This window comes from Balaenoptera borealis (assembly GCF_965194805.1).
Source record: "Balaenoptera borealis genome assembly, chromosome: 17".
Classification (NCBI taxonomy): Eukaryota; Metazoa; Chordata; class Mammalia; order Artiodactyla; family Balaenopteridae; genus Balaenoptera; species Balaenoptera borealis.
In genome coordinates this window covers 36,715,739-36,731,156 of record NC_138876.1, presented here as the reverse complement: position 1 = coordinate 36,731,156, position 15,418 = coordinate 36,715,739, and the positions used below count along the sequence as shown (strand labels likewise).

General features: G+C 35.5%; 1 protein-coding gene across 12 annotated transcripts in view; it reads left to right on the top strand.

Moving 5' to 3' along the window:
• VPS13B (vacuolar protein sorting 13 homolog B) overlaps positions 1-15,418 on the top strand; it is a 765,850-nt gene that overhangs the window by 457,206 nt on the left and 293,226 nt on the right. For all 12 annotated transcript variants that reach the window (XM_082364176.1, XM_082364168.1, XM_082364180.1 and 9 more), the window contains one exon: positions 8,288-8,491. In XM_082364176.1, coding sequence (XP_082220302.1) covers positions 8,288-8,491 — 204 coding nt within the window. The remainder of the gene's footprint in view (positions 1-8,287; positions 8,492-15,418) is intronic.

Sequence of the window (15,418 nt, the reverse complement as noted above, 5' to 3'; positions counted from 1 at the left end):
AAGGATGGTAGTTTAGGCTGTTTATAAAAAACAAAACAAGGGAGCGGGCATATTCCTCGGCCCTAGTCCAGACCTGCTGAATCAGAATTTCTGTAGGTTTAAGAACTTAACATTTGTAACAAGCTCCGGGTGATTCTTCTGCACGCTGAAGATGAGAACCCCTGTCTTAAGTCATTGGTCATGGAAATCGGCAGTTGGCCTCAGCCTGATGGTCAACCATTTACATCCTCTGCCCTATACACTCTCAAGATTACTGTCACTTATGGAGACTTGGTGACAAAGATGTAGACATTTAATTTAATCAAGACATATAAATTTTACTTCTTTTTACATTCCTGTTTTCTGGCTTGTTTAACATTTTGTAGATCTCAGTTGAGCTGTAAGTAATGAATTTTACTTCTTTACAGTGAGTTCCCAAGATATGCCTATTCAGCAATGGGCGGTAAATGATTCAACATGAGCTGTTTCTTATGTAAACATACAAAAGGCCTGACCCAGACTAAATCAATTTAAAAAGGAAAACATTAAAGCTATGTTTCCTGTTGTATACTTAAAGTCTTCTTTGGTTCCTTATGATTATACCATTGACCAACTATTTCAGACTTTAGTTTATCCTCCTACACCACCTGCTGAAATGGTTCAAATGGTATGGGAGATGAGTTTCGGAAGGGCAAAGCAATTACAATTATAACTCCTACATTTTAGCTAATAAAGCAGCTTTTTGTGTTAAGGGTAAGGGAGTTATGAGCATCTTGACTCACTCCCTTTCCTGATTTGAATTGCTAAAAGGTTTTAAAAACTGCAATAAGGAGGGAGAGCAAAGTTCATAGAGCCTTTAGAAGGATGCGAAGTTGAGACAAGAAAATTTGATTCCTATTTATGATGTCAAGCATTTCTATTAGAAATTTAGTTAGGAAATAATATGAAGCCTTTCTTATTAAGATATTGTACTTGTATTTTCTTAAAGCAGATATTGTTAATATTAGGCATTCTGGTCCTCACTGAAGCCATAAAGTTCTTTTCCTATGATTAGCTCCCTGGTAAAGTATCATTCTATTAGAATTCTTTAATAATTTTGCAACTATTTCTTGTGCTATGAAAATGTAGTGCACTAAATCAAAGCTCTCTTGAATAAAATATACTTTAATTTTTGGCTTTGCAATCAGATTGTTTTTCACTTTTAGGCTATTTTTAGTTATAAAATTCTCACTTAGGGAAAACAGCATTTTAAAAGTTGTACAATGATTTCCAGCCTTTGAAAAAAAGTAAATTATTTCAAATCTTATGTCTGTAACTGTTTATATTTTTATACCTTAAAAAAATATCTAGTGTGCCATGAGATGCAAAATGTACCTTTCACAAGATATCTTGTTCTAATACTGCTTAATAAAAGTTAATGTATGGTATTTGAATGAAAATATTTTGAATATGTTTTCTTAATTTAGTACTGAAAAACAAAGCAAAGTACTCTGAGTATTCTATTTTATAATAACTGGAATTGGTTTTAAGTATACATAAAACAAAATGGGTATATCTTATACTTTAAAGATTAGTGAATATTTCAAGTTGAGGAATAGTACATTGTAACAATTGATGAATCTACATTGATACATCCTAATCACCCAAAGTCCATAGTTTACATTAGGATTTACTCGGTGTTGGATATTATATGGGTTTGGACAGATTTATGATAAGACATGTATCTATCATTATAGTATCATATAGAATATTTTCACTTCCCTGAAAGTCCTCTGAGCATTGCCTATTCATTCCTGCCCCTGACCAACCTGTCTCAACCATTGATCTTTTTATTATCTCCATAGTTTTACTTTTTCCAAAATGACATATAGTTGAAATTATACAGTATGTAGCCTTTTCAGATTAGCTTCTTTCACTTAGTAATTTGTCTTTAAAGTTCCTTATGTTTTTTTCTTGGCTTGACAGCTCATTTCCTTTTTGTGCTGAATAATAGGATGTACCACCGTTTATTTATCCATCCATCTACTAAAGGACATGTTGGTTGATTCCAATTTTGACAATTATGAATAAAGCTGCTATAAACATTCAGGTGCAGGTGTTTGTGTGGACATGTTTTCAGCTCCTTTGGGTAAATACCAAAGAGTGCAGTTGTTGGATCATATGGTGAGAGTATGTTTAGTTTTGTAAGAAACCGCCAAACTGTCTTCCAAAGTGGGTATACCATTTTGCATGCCTACCAGCAGTGTATGAGAGTTCCTGTTGCCCCACATCCTTGCTAGCATTTGGTATTGTTAGTCTTCTGGATTTTGGCCATTCTAATAGGTGTGTAATGGTATCTTTTTGTTTTAATTTGCTTTTCCCTGTTGACATATGATGTGGAGCATCTTTTGTATATCTTCTTGATCCTGCTCATATTTTAAAAACCCTTTTTCTTCTTTTTAAACAATTATTTTATATTTCATGTGTACTAATCCAGTTTGTGAAGTCTTTGAGGGTCTGTTTCTTCTGCCCATTGTGTCTGTTAGTCTCTCATTTCACTTGGAACCAAATGTGCAGAAATTCTTTGAGTTCAGATTGAGTTCAGCTCAAGAGAATTTGCTTTTACCTGTAATCTGGTAGCACTGTCTACCTGGCACAAGCCTCTCCAAATTAAAATTTTTTCATGCCACATTGGAAACTCAAACCCCCAAATGCTGTCTTACGATGGCAAAGTCTTAGAGGGATTTTTTTTTTCCCCTGTTTACCCATTGCTAAGGCTAAGGTCAAGATGAGTAAGTTGGTAAGTTACCTTGTCTCTTTCAGCATGGGCATTAGGAGGGCTTTTTTCCATTTTTTAAACTTTTTTAAGTTTGAAATACTTGTAGATTCACATGAAGTTGCAAATACATCTCCTGTGTGCCCTTTACCCAGTTCCCTTCAGCGTAACCTTTCACCAGCTTTATTGAGGTATAATTGACAAATAAAATTGTAAGGTATTCAAAGTGTACAACTTTATGATTTGATATATGTATACATTGTGAAAGGATTCTGCCATTGAGTTAACACATCCACCACCTTTTGTGTGTGTGTGAGAACATGTAAATTCTACTTTCTTAGCAAATCTTAGTAAATTTCAATTATACAATACAGTGTTATCAACTATATTCACCATGATGTTATACATTATATCCTCAGACCTTATTCATTTTATAACAGAGTTTGTGCCTTTTAGCCAACCTCTTCCTATTTCCCCAACTGCATAGCCCACGGCAACCACTTTTATATTCTCTGCTTCTATGAATTTGACATTTTTTTAAATTCCACATATAAGTGATATTAAGCAATATTTGTCTTTCTCTGGCTTATTTCACTCAGTGTAATATAAATAAGCACTCCGGGTTTATCTATGTTGTCATAAATGACAGGATTTTCCTTTTTTAAGGCTGAATGATATTTCATTGTATATACAGTTGACCCTTGAACACCGCAACACGGATCCACTCATACACTTTTTTTTTTTTTAATAGTATGTACTGTGAATGTAGAACCACTGAACTGTGGAGGAGGAACTGTGGATATGGAAGGCTGACCATAACTTATACATGGATTCATAACTGCTTGGAGGGTTGGTGGGAAGGCTGACCATAACTTATACATGGATTCATAACTGCTTGGAGGGTTGGTGCCCCTAAGCCCCAAATTGTTCAAGGGTCAACTGCAGATGCCATATTTTCTTGATCCATTTATTCATTGATGGACACTTAGGTTGTTTCCATACAAGGTATGGAAAAGTCTTTTGTGAACAATGCTGCTATGAACATGGAGTACAGATATCTCTTTGCGATTAATGATTTCATTTCTTTTGGATATATACCCAGAAGTGGGATTGCTGGGTCATATGCTGGTTCTATTTTTAATTCCTTGAGGAACCTCCATACCGTTTTACATAGTGGCTGTATGAGTTTACATTCCCACCAACAGTGTACAAGGTTTCCCTTTTTTCCACATCCTCCCTGCATTTATTATCCCTTGTCTTATTGCTAATAGATATCCTAACAGGTATGAGGTGATATCTCATTATGGTTTTGATTTGCATTTTCCTGATGATTAGTGAGCACCTTTTCATGTATCAATACCTTTTGGCCAATTACATGTCTTTGGAAAAATGTCTATTCAGATCCTTTGCTGGTTTTCTTAATTGGGTTGTTTTTTGCTATTGAGTTATATGAGTTCCTCTTATATTTTGAGTATAACCCCTTATCAGACATATACTTGAAATATTTTTATTCTAGCGGTTGCCTTTTCATTTTGTTGGCAGTTTCCTTTGCTGAGTAGAGGATTTTTAGTTTGATGTAGTCACACTTGTTTATTTTTGCTTTTGTTACCTTTGCTTTTGGCGTCAAATCCAAAAAATCATTGCCAAGACCAGTGTCATAGAGCAGACACCCCTGTGTTTTCTTCTAGGAGTTTTATGGTTTCAGATCTTGCATAACTTCTTGCATGACTATAGTACAATATCTAAACCAGGAAATTGACATCAGTACAATCCACAATTGCATTCAGATTTCACAAGGTTTTTTTGGTTGTTGTTTTGTTTTGTTTTTTGGCTATGCCATGTGGCATGCAGGATCTTAGTTCCCTGACCAGGGATCGAACCCGTGCCCCCTGCCGTGGAAGCATGGAGCCCTAACCACTGGACCACCAGGGACTTCCCTCACCAGTTTTATTTTCAATCATTTGTATTTATATGTCTATATGTGTGTATAGTTTAGTGCAGTTTTGCCACATATGTACATTCATGTAACCACCGTCACAGTCAAGACACAGAACTGTTCTATCACAAGTCTTCCTAGGAGAGCTGTTTTTAATTCACCCTTTGAAGGTTGATGTAGTCCTTCGTGACCCCCGCTTTTTATGCAGTCTCCTATAAATAGATTCATCCATCTCCTTAGGTGGGCCTTGAGCTTTATCTCCTCCTGTGCGATTATCAGAAAATCACTCTCTGCAGGATTCAGCAGAAACCCTAAGAGCAAAGGCTGGCTTTGGCAGGTGCTTATTTATTAGTGTTCCTAATTTCACTTATTTGGGGTGGCTTTGCACCTTCTATTCTCTAGTGCCAGCTCTGAAATGTGTTTAAAAAGATGCTTTAAATTGTCTGCAAGCATTTTATTTGTTTCAATCAGAAGATTCACTCTGATTTTCTAATATGCCATATTTTGGAAACAGGTAACCATGGAAATATTAAAGAGCATTTATCTTTATAGTTTTCATTAATAGTTTTTTCATAATTAGAAAAGTTGACTTTGTTTTATCATGGTGCCGTGCATCTATGATTAGTTGATGATTAGATATATTATTCATTCAAAACCATATAAGATAATGTATTTCAGGAATGGTCATAAAATTTATAATGGACCTCTTTATGAATAGTTTAATTTTCAGTCATACATTTTATTTATTTCTATAATAGTTTTAATATTGAAATAATTAAAACAGAGAAGTTAAATAATTTCTCCAAGCTCATGGATCATTGAAAAATCTGACACCAGAGTTCACATGAGTCTTTTGCTTATCCTATTTTCTACAACTCAGATTTAAATGGTTTCGCAATTAACTTTTAAGTTGGATTTATATACCCACATACTGTACATTTCTCTGAACTTTCAAATCAGGTTAAAATGACAAATATATTTTTCAATTTCAAAAGCAAACAAAAAGAAAAGTGTAAAATCTCAAACTCTGGTTCTTAGAAAACTTAAAAGTTTGAAATTAGCATGTTTAGAAGTATTAAGCTATTGCTCAATATACAACCCATTTTTACATGAGAAGAAGAACCTGTGGAAAGTCATGTTTTCCACAGACAGATGATAGGAGGAAAATAGCTTGATTTAAGGCCAAGAGTAAATATGAGGCATTTCAAGTGTAGGTGAAAACTAATGACATTTGGTGTTTCTCTGGTTTTTATCTTATGACTTTGCAGTTTCTTCAAGTGCCAAGAAAAATAGAAAGGCCGATGTTAATGTTGGGCTAGGTTGCTTTGTTTGTCTTTTAATATAGTACTAATTTTATTTCCAAATATACTTTTTCTTCCTTCAAAGGGATTCTTAAAAGTATTTTAGTTTTCTTTAAAAGTAGGCTTAGGGAATTTATGTAAAATGTAGAAAGCATTGGCTAGTTTAAAATAAGTAAATATAACTTTTATATGGGGAATAATAATCTAGGGAAATAAGCTAGGCCACCCACTGCCAAAGATATTTGCTGTATGTCAGAGTTTATGTGGCCCTGCAGCAGCAGTTTACTGTCTAAAGACTGTGTGTTCTTATTGCTGTGGACAGATGGATTCTCCACTTGAGATTTGTAAAGATTTGTGTCAGTTCAGATCAGTGAATTGAAACAGCATTTACTGATTGCTTACTAGGAGATGTAGTTTCTGACTTCAAGAAATGTATGCTATATTGAGAAAGACTGACAGGTCCTTGTGATGTTCTTGTACTTATAAGTACAGAAGGACCCTAAGAGCACAGATTTGGGAGGAAGGGAGTTTGAAGAAATGGTGGTCAGGAAAGGCTTCATAGAAAGTGAAGTTTGAGCTGTGCCTTTAGAATTAACAGGTTTACACCAATATTCAAATGAAAGGAGAGCATTTGACCAAAATAGGTGTACTCACAATGTTACTCCCTCTCACCTGCACCCTCATTCACTCCTTTTTTCTTTGCCTTCATTAAGGCAAAATGAAAGTGTTCATGGCTGATTTTATGGGCCCTATTTTTAATGCAATTCTTAGGTTCAAGTAAAACTTCAAGCCACCTTTCCTTGCATGCCCATTCCTAGATTGTAATTTTCTAAGTTAGAAAAAAGAAAACAAAAACCAGGTTCAGCTCTTACCTTAGGAATAATGAGAGTCCATTCATTCAGTTTCTCTGGTTCCCACTATGACTTCTTGACCAATGCCTGTTTGTTTCCCTGTTCTCTTATCGTTAACACCTTGTGGTATTTCCCTGCCTGAGCTGCCTGTTCGTTCATTTGCAGTCCTATCCCTGCTCCTCTCTTCACTTGAATTCATTTGCCTTAGCCCTCACCTTGCCTGGCCTAATGCATGCCATCTCCATTCCTGCACATCTGGCCCAGACATCTGCCATCTTGAGTCTCAGTGGTCATCCACCTTCCATCAGTATTTGACCAGCTTCTGGGCATGGTCTGACCCACACTGTTTACTTAGACAAGAGGTAGTCTTGATCACATTCACACTGTCTCTCTGTAGTTTTCAAACTAGGACTCAGTGCTTCCCTCCCTTCTCCCTCCACTAATTAGTTTCATTAGTATTCAATTGATATAATTAATTGTATTTCTTTTCTAATCACTGCAATTGTATCTATACTAGTAAAACTATTTTTATACTCTATGTAATTTCACTTTTGTGTTGATTGAAACTTTCATGGGGGACAAATGTTACTTTCCTTTTGATTACTCACTTTAAAGCATCTGTGAACCAACGTAACTAAAAAATTACAAACTCACACAAACTTAGTCTTATCTGGCTTCCGAATCCTGAACGCTTTTCTTCCCACCCTACCACACTGCCTTGCTATTTTCAGTCTAAAACCTTCATGAAACATTTAACCATTTACTTCCTCTAATCTAGCTTTAAGCTGCTGATAATTTTATTCATTTGCTTAGCCTTGGGTCCAATAAGATCAAAGTTCCAACTCTATATGGACCAGTAATCCTTACTGTGTTTCTACATCAGTAAGCAATGTACTCTTGTCAACAATTTACTCTATATGATGATGGGTTATATAAAGGACCAAAGGCAAAAGGTAGGGGAGTTAAATAGATTAGCAAGTCTTCATCACCTTTCCTAACAAGACATCAGAGTGCTGAGAAGGGAAAGTAGGTGTTTAGCATTGCAAAGAAGACAGGGTTTTGAGGCAGAACCCTGGATTTAAGTTGCAATTTTGTCCACATAGTAGCTCAGTAACTTTGGCTAAGTCTTTCAACCTCTCTGCATTATTTTCTCTTTAGTAAAAATGGAGATAATAATATGACCTCACAACATCTCAAGGATTTAAATCATAAATGTGAAAGTACTTAGAAAAATAGCACAGTGCTGGGAATAATGTAAGAAATCATTATAGGGTAGACACTGTAAGTGCTAAGTTTTGGGTATGTTTTCAAGTCATTAGTATGTGGTAACTTTCTAATACCTGCCTCATAGATTTGATTAACCCAGTAATCCAAAGGAAAAAAAAGGTAATAACATGATGTTAGCGAGCAAAGTAAACATAGAATACTTATTTTATCTATTCACTTTTTTTCACTGCCTTTACAGGAGAGCCTTGAATTTAGGAATTCTTCGAGACCCTGGATCAGAAATTGAAGACAGACAATACCAAATAGATCTGCAGTCCATCAATATTGGTACTGCGCAGTGGGATCAACTAAAACCGGAGAAGGAAAGTGGCACAGGAGGGGTGCTAACAGAGAATGAAAGAAATTCTCAGAATCCAGCCCTTGAGTGGAATATGGCCAGCAGGTGGGAAATGGTTAAGAAGCTTTCTCCACGTTCTAATATTTCATTGACAGAAGAGCAATTGATGATACAGTCTTTAGCACGCCCAACCTAAGTGTTTTAGTATTGTTTCTGCATTTCATGACGATCATTACATATATTTTGTAATTGTAGCTGATGATTTTGCTTAGAAACCTGCTAGTCCTACCACTGTTACACTGCAATTATTACAAATTTAAGGTCGTGTCAGAATTTTTTTTTTAAAGCTTGTTAGTTGATGAAAGGTTCCACTTCAGGCTAAGGATTCATTCACATTTTCCCTTAAAATCCATTATATTCAAAGCCAGATTTTCCTTATTATTATAAATCCTTGGCCCCCAAATGTTCCGTTAAATGGATATTCACAACTTAAAAAAATAAAGATAAAACTAAAATAAAATCAATGTAGGTACAAATAGAGAATTAAAAGAAAGAAATGAATGACTAACTCTGTGCGTGGGTTCTCAGGGAAGGTTTCACAGAATATATGGCTTTTGAATTTGTTTCCACAAAGTACGAGTGGCAGGAGAGGGGAGGGGGCATTTTGAACTAAGAAAGCTACTGCAGTATAAAAACTTGGCATGTTTTATTCACTTCTGAATACCAAGCACATAGTATCATGCTTGGCACAGAATAGGAAGTTCGTGAATATTTGAGTGAAATAGTGAGGGATCGAATGATTAGATGATTAAGGAAAGCTAACAAATCAAGTGACTGAATGTGAGTGTTCCTGAGAGATACTGATTCAAATAAAGACAAGAAATTTTAGATCTGGTGCTGTTTAGTTCTGCTGATTAATCTTGACAGAAATACAAACAGAACCATAATATCATTAGATTTTTGTTTTTCAATAGGTATTACAGGTAGAACTCAAAAGATATACAGTGAAGAATAATTTACTCCCTTCCCTAACCATTATTAAATGGCAGTCTTTATAATGGTTTTCATTTATTCCTCCTGATACATTACTCACATTTTGTCTGTAATCATAATGTGTTTCTGTGTGAATGATTGGGAGAAGGAAGTAGGGAAGTTAAGCATAAGGAATCATCAAATTTTAAAACTTGCAGATCTCTTGCTTCCAAAACCTTAATTTTTCAGCTGACGGAATACATCAGGGTTCAATCAGAGCAGGACAACCGCTATAAGTATTGTAACATACGGGATTTATTTTAGGAATAAGACCTTATCCAATTGTGGAAGAAGCTGGGTGACCTGGGTAAAAATTTGTAGCACCCCAGGGAACCTGGGAAGCCAGGCACGTCCAGTGGCTGGAGGGAGCACCGAAGGCTGGTAGGCAAGTCCATGGGAGGTTATTGCTTCTGCTTCTGGAGTTGAGCCTACAGTTGCTATTGGCCAGCAGAGCCAACAATCAGGAAAAAGTCACAAAGGTGGGAAGAGTGAGGACAAGCTGGAATCTGCTGGTACCTCTGCATCGTAATTTCACTGCTATTTAAAACAGTATGACTGTCAGAGAATATTGTCTGTTATTTCTCTTCCACATTCCAACTCCCTTGCAATTTTCTCTCTAAACTCTGAACCATTCTTAGCAAGTTATGGAACAAAACCACTACAGCAAACTAAGTTTGAGGAGATTCCTTTGCTTGTCCAGTGTCACTTAAAAATACAGCTAAGTGTGGAACCTCGGTTTGCTTCCTCTTAGTCAACTACTTTTCTTGTACTCAGTACTCTGACGCCTTACTCTTATGCTAAGTTCATTGTTAGTTAATCACTTTTTTTTCTTTTAGCAACCATTTTTACTACATCTGGGCTTACTTTTATAATCTGAGGTAATGAAGTGATGAGAACTAAAATAACCTGTGCTGATGTCTGCCATGTGCAGGTTACACATTAAAATCACTATTGCTATTTGACATGGTGATGAGAGCTTTCGGGGTGTGTGGGATGGTGTGGAAAGTTTATCTTGTAATTTCCTGAAAATGCCAATGAGCCTTAATTCTCCAAGTTAATATGATTTTCTTGTTTGTAATATTTAAAGATAAAATTTGAATAGACTTGAAAACTGCAGTTAAATAAATAATTTAGTTTTTATACCAAATGCTTTTGTTCGGCCCTCTCACTATCTGTGTTTGATTTCCCTGGGTAAATTATCTTTCTGACTTTACTGAGAGAAATAGAACATATTTATTTGTTTGAGTATTTTGATGTACATAGACCAAATTACATATACTACCCTTTGGCCTTTTTCACCACACATAGGATTTTTTTTTTAATTATTTTTATTTTTGGCTGCGTTGAGTCTTCATTGCTGCGCAAGGGCTTTCTCTAGTTGTGGCGAGCGGGGGATACTCTTCGTTGCGGTGCGTGGGCTTCTCATTGCAGTGGCTTCTCTTGTTGCGGAGCATGGGCTCTAGGTGTGAGAGCTTCAGTAGTTGTGGCACTCAGGCTCAGTAGTTGTGGCTCGCAGGCTCTAGAGCTCAGGCTCAGTAGTTGTGGCACACGGGCTTAGTTGCTCCGCGCCATGTGGGATTTTCCCAGTCCAGGGCTTGAACCTGTGTTCCCTGCACTGACAGGCAGATTCTCAACAACTGCGTCACCAGGGAAGACCCACAGATAGGATTTTTTGAAATTGTTATTACTATGTTTTCTTAGCAGGCTGTATTTGAATTTGACACGATCGTAAAATCTATCCATTCTATGCTTCACAGGGTTAGTAACATTGACTATGTGGAAGTATGGCACTGTGTTGCTCTTAAAGTACCTGAAGCATGAATAATGCCTTAATTCTGAGAGATCATGACTATTCCATCTGACTGTTGATCTCTTACATTTTTACTTTTTTTTTTTTTGTATTTGCTTCTGATTTTTTTTTTAACATCTTTATTGGAGCATAATTGCTTTACAGTGGTGTGTTAGTTTCTGCTTTATAACAAAGTGAATCAGCTATACATATACATATATTCCCATATCTCTTCCCTATTGTGTCTCCTCCCTCCCACCCTTCCTATCCCACCCGTCTAGGTGGTCACAAAGCACCGAGCTGATCTCCCTGTGCTATGCGTCTGCTTCTCACTAGCTATCGATTTTACATTTGGTAGTGTATATATGTACATGCCACTCTCTCACTTTGTCTCAGCTTACCCTTCCCCCTCCCCGTGTCCTCAAGTCCATTCTATAGTAGGTCTGCATCTTTATTCCCGTACTACCCCTAGGTTCTTCAGGGCCATTCTTTTTTTTTTAGATTCCATATATATGTGTTAGCATACGGTATTTGTTTTTCTCTTTCTGACTTACTTCACTCTGTATGACAGACTCTAGGTCCATCCACCTCACTACAAATACCTCAATTTCATTTCCTTTTATGGCTGAGTTTTATTCCATTGTATGTATGTGCCACATCTTCTTTATCCATTCATCTATCAATGGACACTTAGATTGCTTCCACCTCCTGGCTATTGTAAATAGAGCTGCAATGAACATTGTGGTACATGACTCTTTTTGAATTATGGTTTTCTCAAGGTGTATGCCCCGTAGTGGGATTGCTGGGTCATATGGTAGTTCTATTTTTAGTATTTTAAGGGACCTCCATACTGTTCTCCATAGTGGCTGTATCAACTTACATTCCCACCAACAGTGCAAGAGGGTTCCCTTTTCTCCACACCCTCTCCAGCATTTATTGTTTGTAGATTTTTTGATGATGGCGATTCTGACTGGTGTGAGGTGATACCTCATTGTAGTTTTGATTTGCATTTCTCTAATGATTAATGCTGTTGAGCATTCTTTCACGTGTTTGTTGGCAATCTGTATATCTTCTTTGGAGAAATGTCTATTTAGGTCTTCTGCCCATTTTTGGATTGGGTTGTTTGTTTTTTTGATATTGAGCTGCATGAGCTGCTTGTAAATTTTGGAGATTAATCCTTTGTCAGTTGCTTCATTTGCAAATATTTTCTCCTATTCTGAGGGTTGTCATTTCATCCTTTTTATGGTTTCCTTTGCTGTGCAAAAGCTTTTCTGTTTCATTAGGTCCCATTTGTTTATTTTTGTTTTTCTTTCCATTTCTCTAGGAGCTGGGTCAAAAAGGATCTTGCTGTGATTTATGTCATAGAGTGTTCTGCCTATGTTTTCCTCTAAGAGTTTTATAGTGGCTGGCCTTACGGTTAGGTCTTTAATCCATTTTCAGTTTATTTTTGCCTGTGGTGTTAGGGAGTGTTCTAATTTCATTGTTTTAGATGTAGCTGTCCAGTTTTCTCAGCACCACTTATTGAAGAGGCTGTCTTTTCTCCATTGTATATGCTTGCCTCGTTTATCAAAGACAAGTTGACCATATGTGCGTGGGTTTATCTCTGGGCTTTCTATCCTGTTCCATCGATCTATATTTCTGTTTTTGTGCCAGTACCGTACTGTCTTGATTACTGTAGCTTTGTAGTATAGTCTGAAGTCAGGGAGCCTGATTCCTCCAGCTCTGTTTTTCTTCTCAAGTTTGCTTTGGCTATTTGGGGTCTTTTGTGTTTCCATACAAATTGTGCAATTTTTTGTTCTAGTTCTGTGAAAAGTGCCATTGGTAGCTTGATAGGGATTGTATTGAATCTGTAGATTGCTTTGAGTAGTATAGTCATTTTCACAATGTTGATTCTTCCAATCCAAGAAAATGGTATATCTCTCCATCTGTTTGTATCATCTTTAATTTCTTTCATCAGTGTCTTACAGTTTTCTGCATACAGGTCTTTGGTCTCCTTAGGTAGGTTTATTCCTAGGCATTTTATTCTTTTTGTTGCAATGGTAAGTGGGAGTGTTTCCTTAATTTCTCTTTCAGATTTTTCATCATTAGTGTATAGGAATACAAGAGATTTCTGTGCATTAATTTTATATCCAGCTACTTTACAAAATTCATTGATTAGCTCTAGTAGTTTTCTGGTAGCATCTTTGGGATTCTCTCTATATATTATCATGTCATCTGCAAACAGTGACAGTTTTACTTCTTCTATTCCGATTTGGATTACTTTTATTTCTTTTTCTTCTCTGATTGCTGTGCCTAAAACTTCCAAAACTATATTGAATAATAGTGGTGAGAGTGTGCAACCTTGTCTTGTTCCTGATCTTAGTGGAAATGGTTTCAGTTTTTCACCATTGAGGACGATGTTGGCTGTGGGTTTGTCATATATGACCTTTATTATGTTGAGGTAAGTTCCCCCTATGCCTGCTTTCTGAAGAGTTTTTATCATAAATGGGATTTGAATTTTGTCGAAAGCTTTCTCTGCATCTATTGAGATAATCATATGGTTTTTCTCTTTCAATTTGTTAATGCAAATTAAAGTTTAATTGCATTAAATTTATTGCAAATTAAATTTTAATTGCATTAGAAAGTCACCAGATAGTGTTCCTCTTGGAAGGAAAAGAAAAAAACCACACACGCACACACACACACACACACACACACACTAAAATAGTCTTCAACTCTTAACTAAATATTTGATTTTTAAAGTTACTTTACAAATCAAATGACTTATCCTTATGACTATTTAAAAATAAGAGAAATCTGTAAAAATAGGTATAGTTAATAAAATTATAACCAATAATTTTCCAAAAAGTATGTTATATATATTTATTGTTCATAATAAATGTGTGTGAATATTACTGTTTTTTACATTTAGGAATATCCACTCTAAGGGATTATCTCAGTTGATTATCACAAGTCTTAAGTATCTTCTGGTCTATCTTTCTCTGTAGTATTTCTAGTTTACTAATTTTTTCTTAAATTATATCTAAAATTCTGTTTATTAATCTATTATATGTTTAATTTTAGTAACTACATTTTTTATTTCTGGATACTCTGTTTGGTTGTTTTTTAAATCCATTTTACCTTTCTTGATAGTACTTTGGTTTTTTCCTCCTGTTTTTCATTCCATCCTATACGTCTTTAATGATCTTAAAGAAATTTATTGTATTGTCCATATGTGGAAATTCCATTATCAGAAGTTCTTGATAATGAATTTGATAATGGGGTTGAAGTCTCCTATTGCTAAAAAAAAAAAAATTTGGAGTGCATATAAAATCTGTGATTAGGAGTTTATCTTCAGTGGTCTTTGTTCCTGGGAATCCTTTTTGTCAGCTTGAACGCATATTTTTCCAAAGAGATTTTACATTTATTTCTGACTGATGCCCTGGGGTTATCAAAGGTCTTATGCCACTTTTATATGAATAACTCAATATGGGTATTCCTGGACCAACACAAGTAATATAAGTTACAGCTTCCAAACACACATGGGGTAGTCCCATTATTTTTAATTTTCCCATTATTTTTATTTTAATTTTTAAGTTGAAAAAGCAGGGAGATCTCTGTTTTTTCAATAATCCCTCATGCCAAATCAGGCAAACTTCCTTGTTTTTTTCTATTTCTGATTGGAAGTTGTTTTTCTGACCTTTTAATGGCCCCAGATCTAAGTTGGCAGCTCGTTTCAAAATCCTTGCCTGTCAGGGATGTAAGGATTAGCCTGTTGTCTCAATATGGCCATTAAAAATCTATTCCCTTGGTTTACTGAGAGTGGCTAGGACCCTGAAGTCATTAACAATGTCAGTTAATACTTTGAGTTTTACTTCCCTCTTTTGTTAGTTTACTAGATTATTATCTACTAAAATATTAGCAGAATTTAATTCTTGTTGTAGTTATTTCTTCAGTGTTTATTTTTACTTTCTTTTGAATTCAGCCTTGAAAATACTTGAATCTATAAAAAAGTTTTTATGATTTAAAAAATATGTATCCTTAACGCAAATACTTATCAGAGATAATACAAAAGAAAAGTTAGCACTCTGTACCAGTGAAGTTCTAGTTTTATAAGAATATTGACTTAAAAAACTTTTTTAAAAAATTTCTAACATCATAGGTCTTCCATATGTTGTGTTACTTACTGATTTAATTCACATAGTGGGAAAAAATTATGATACAAACAAGTA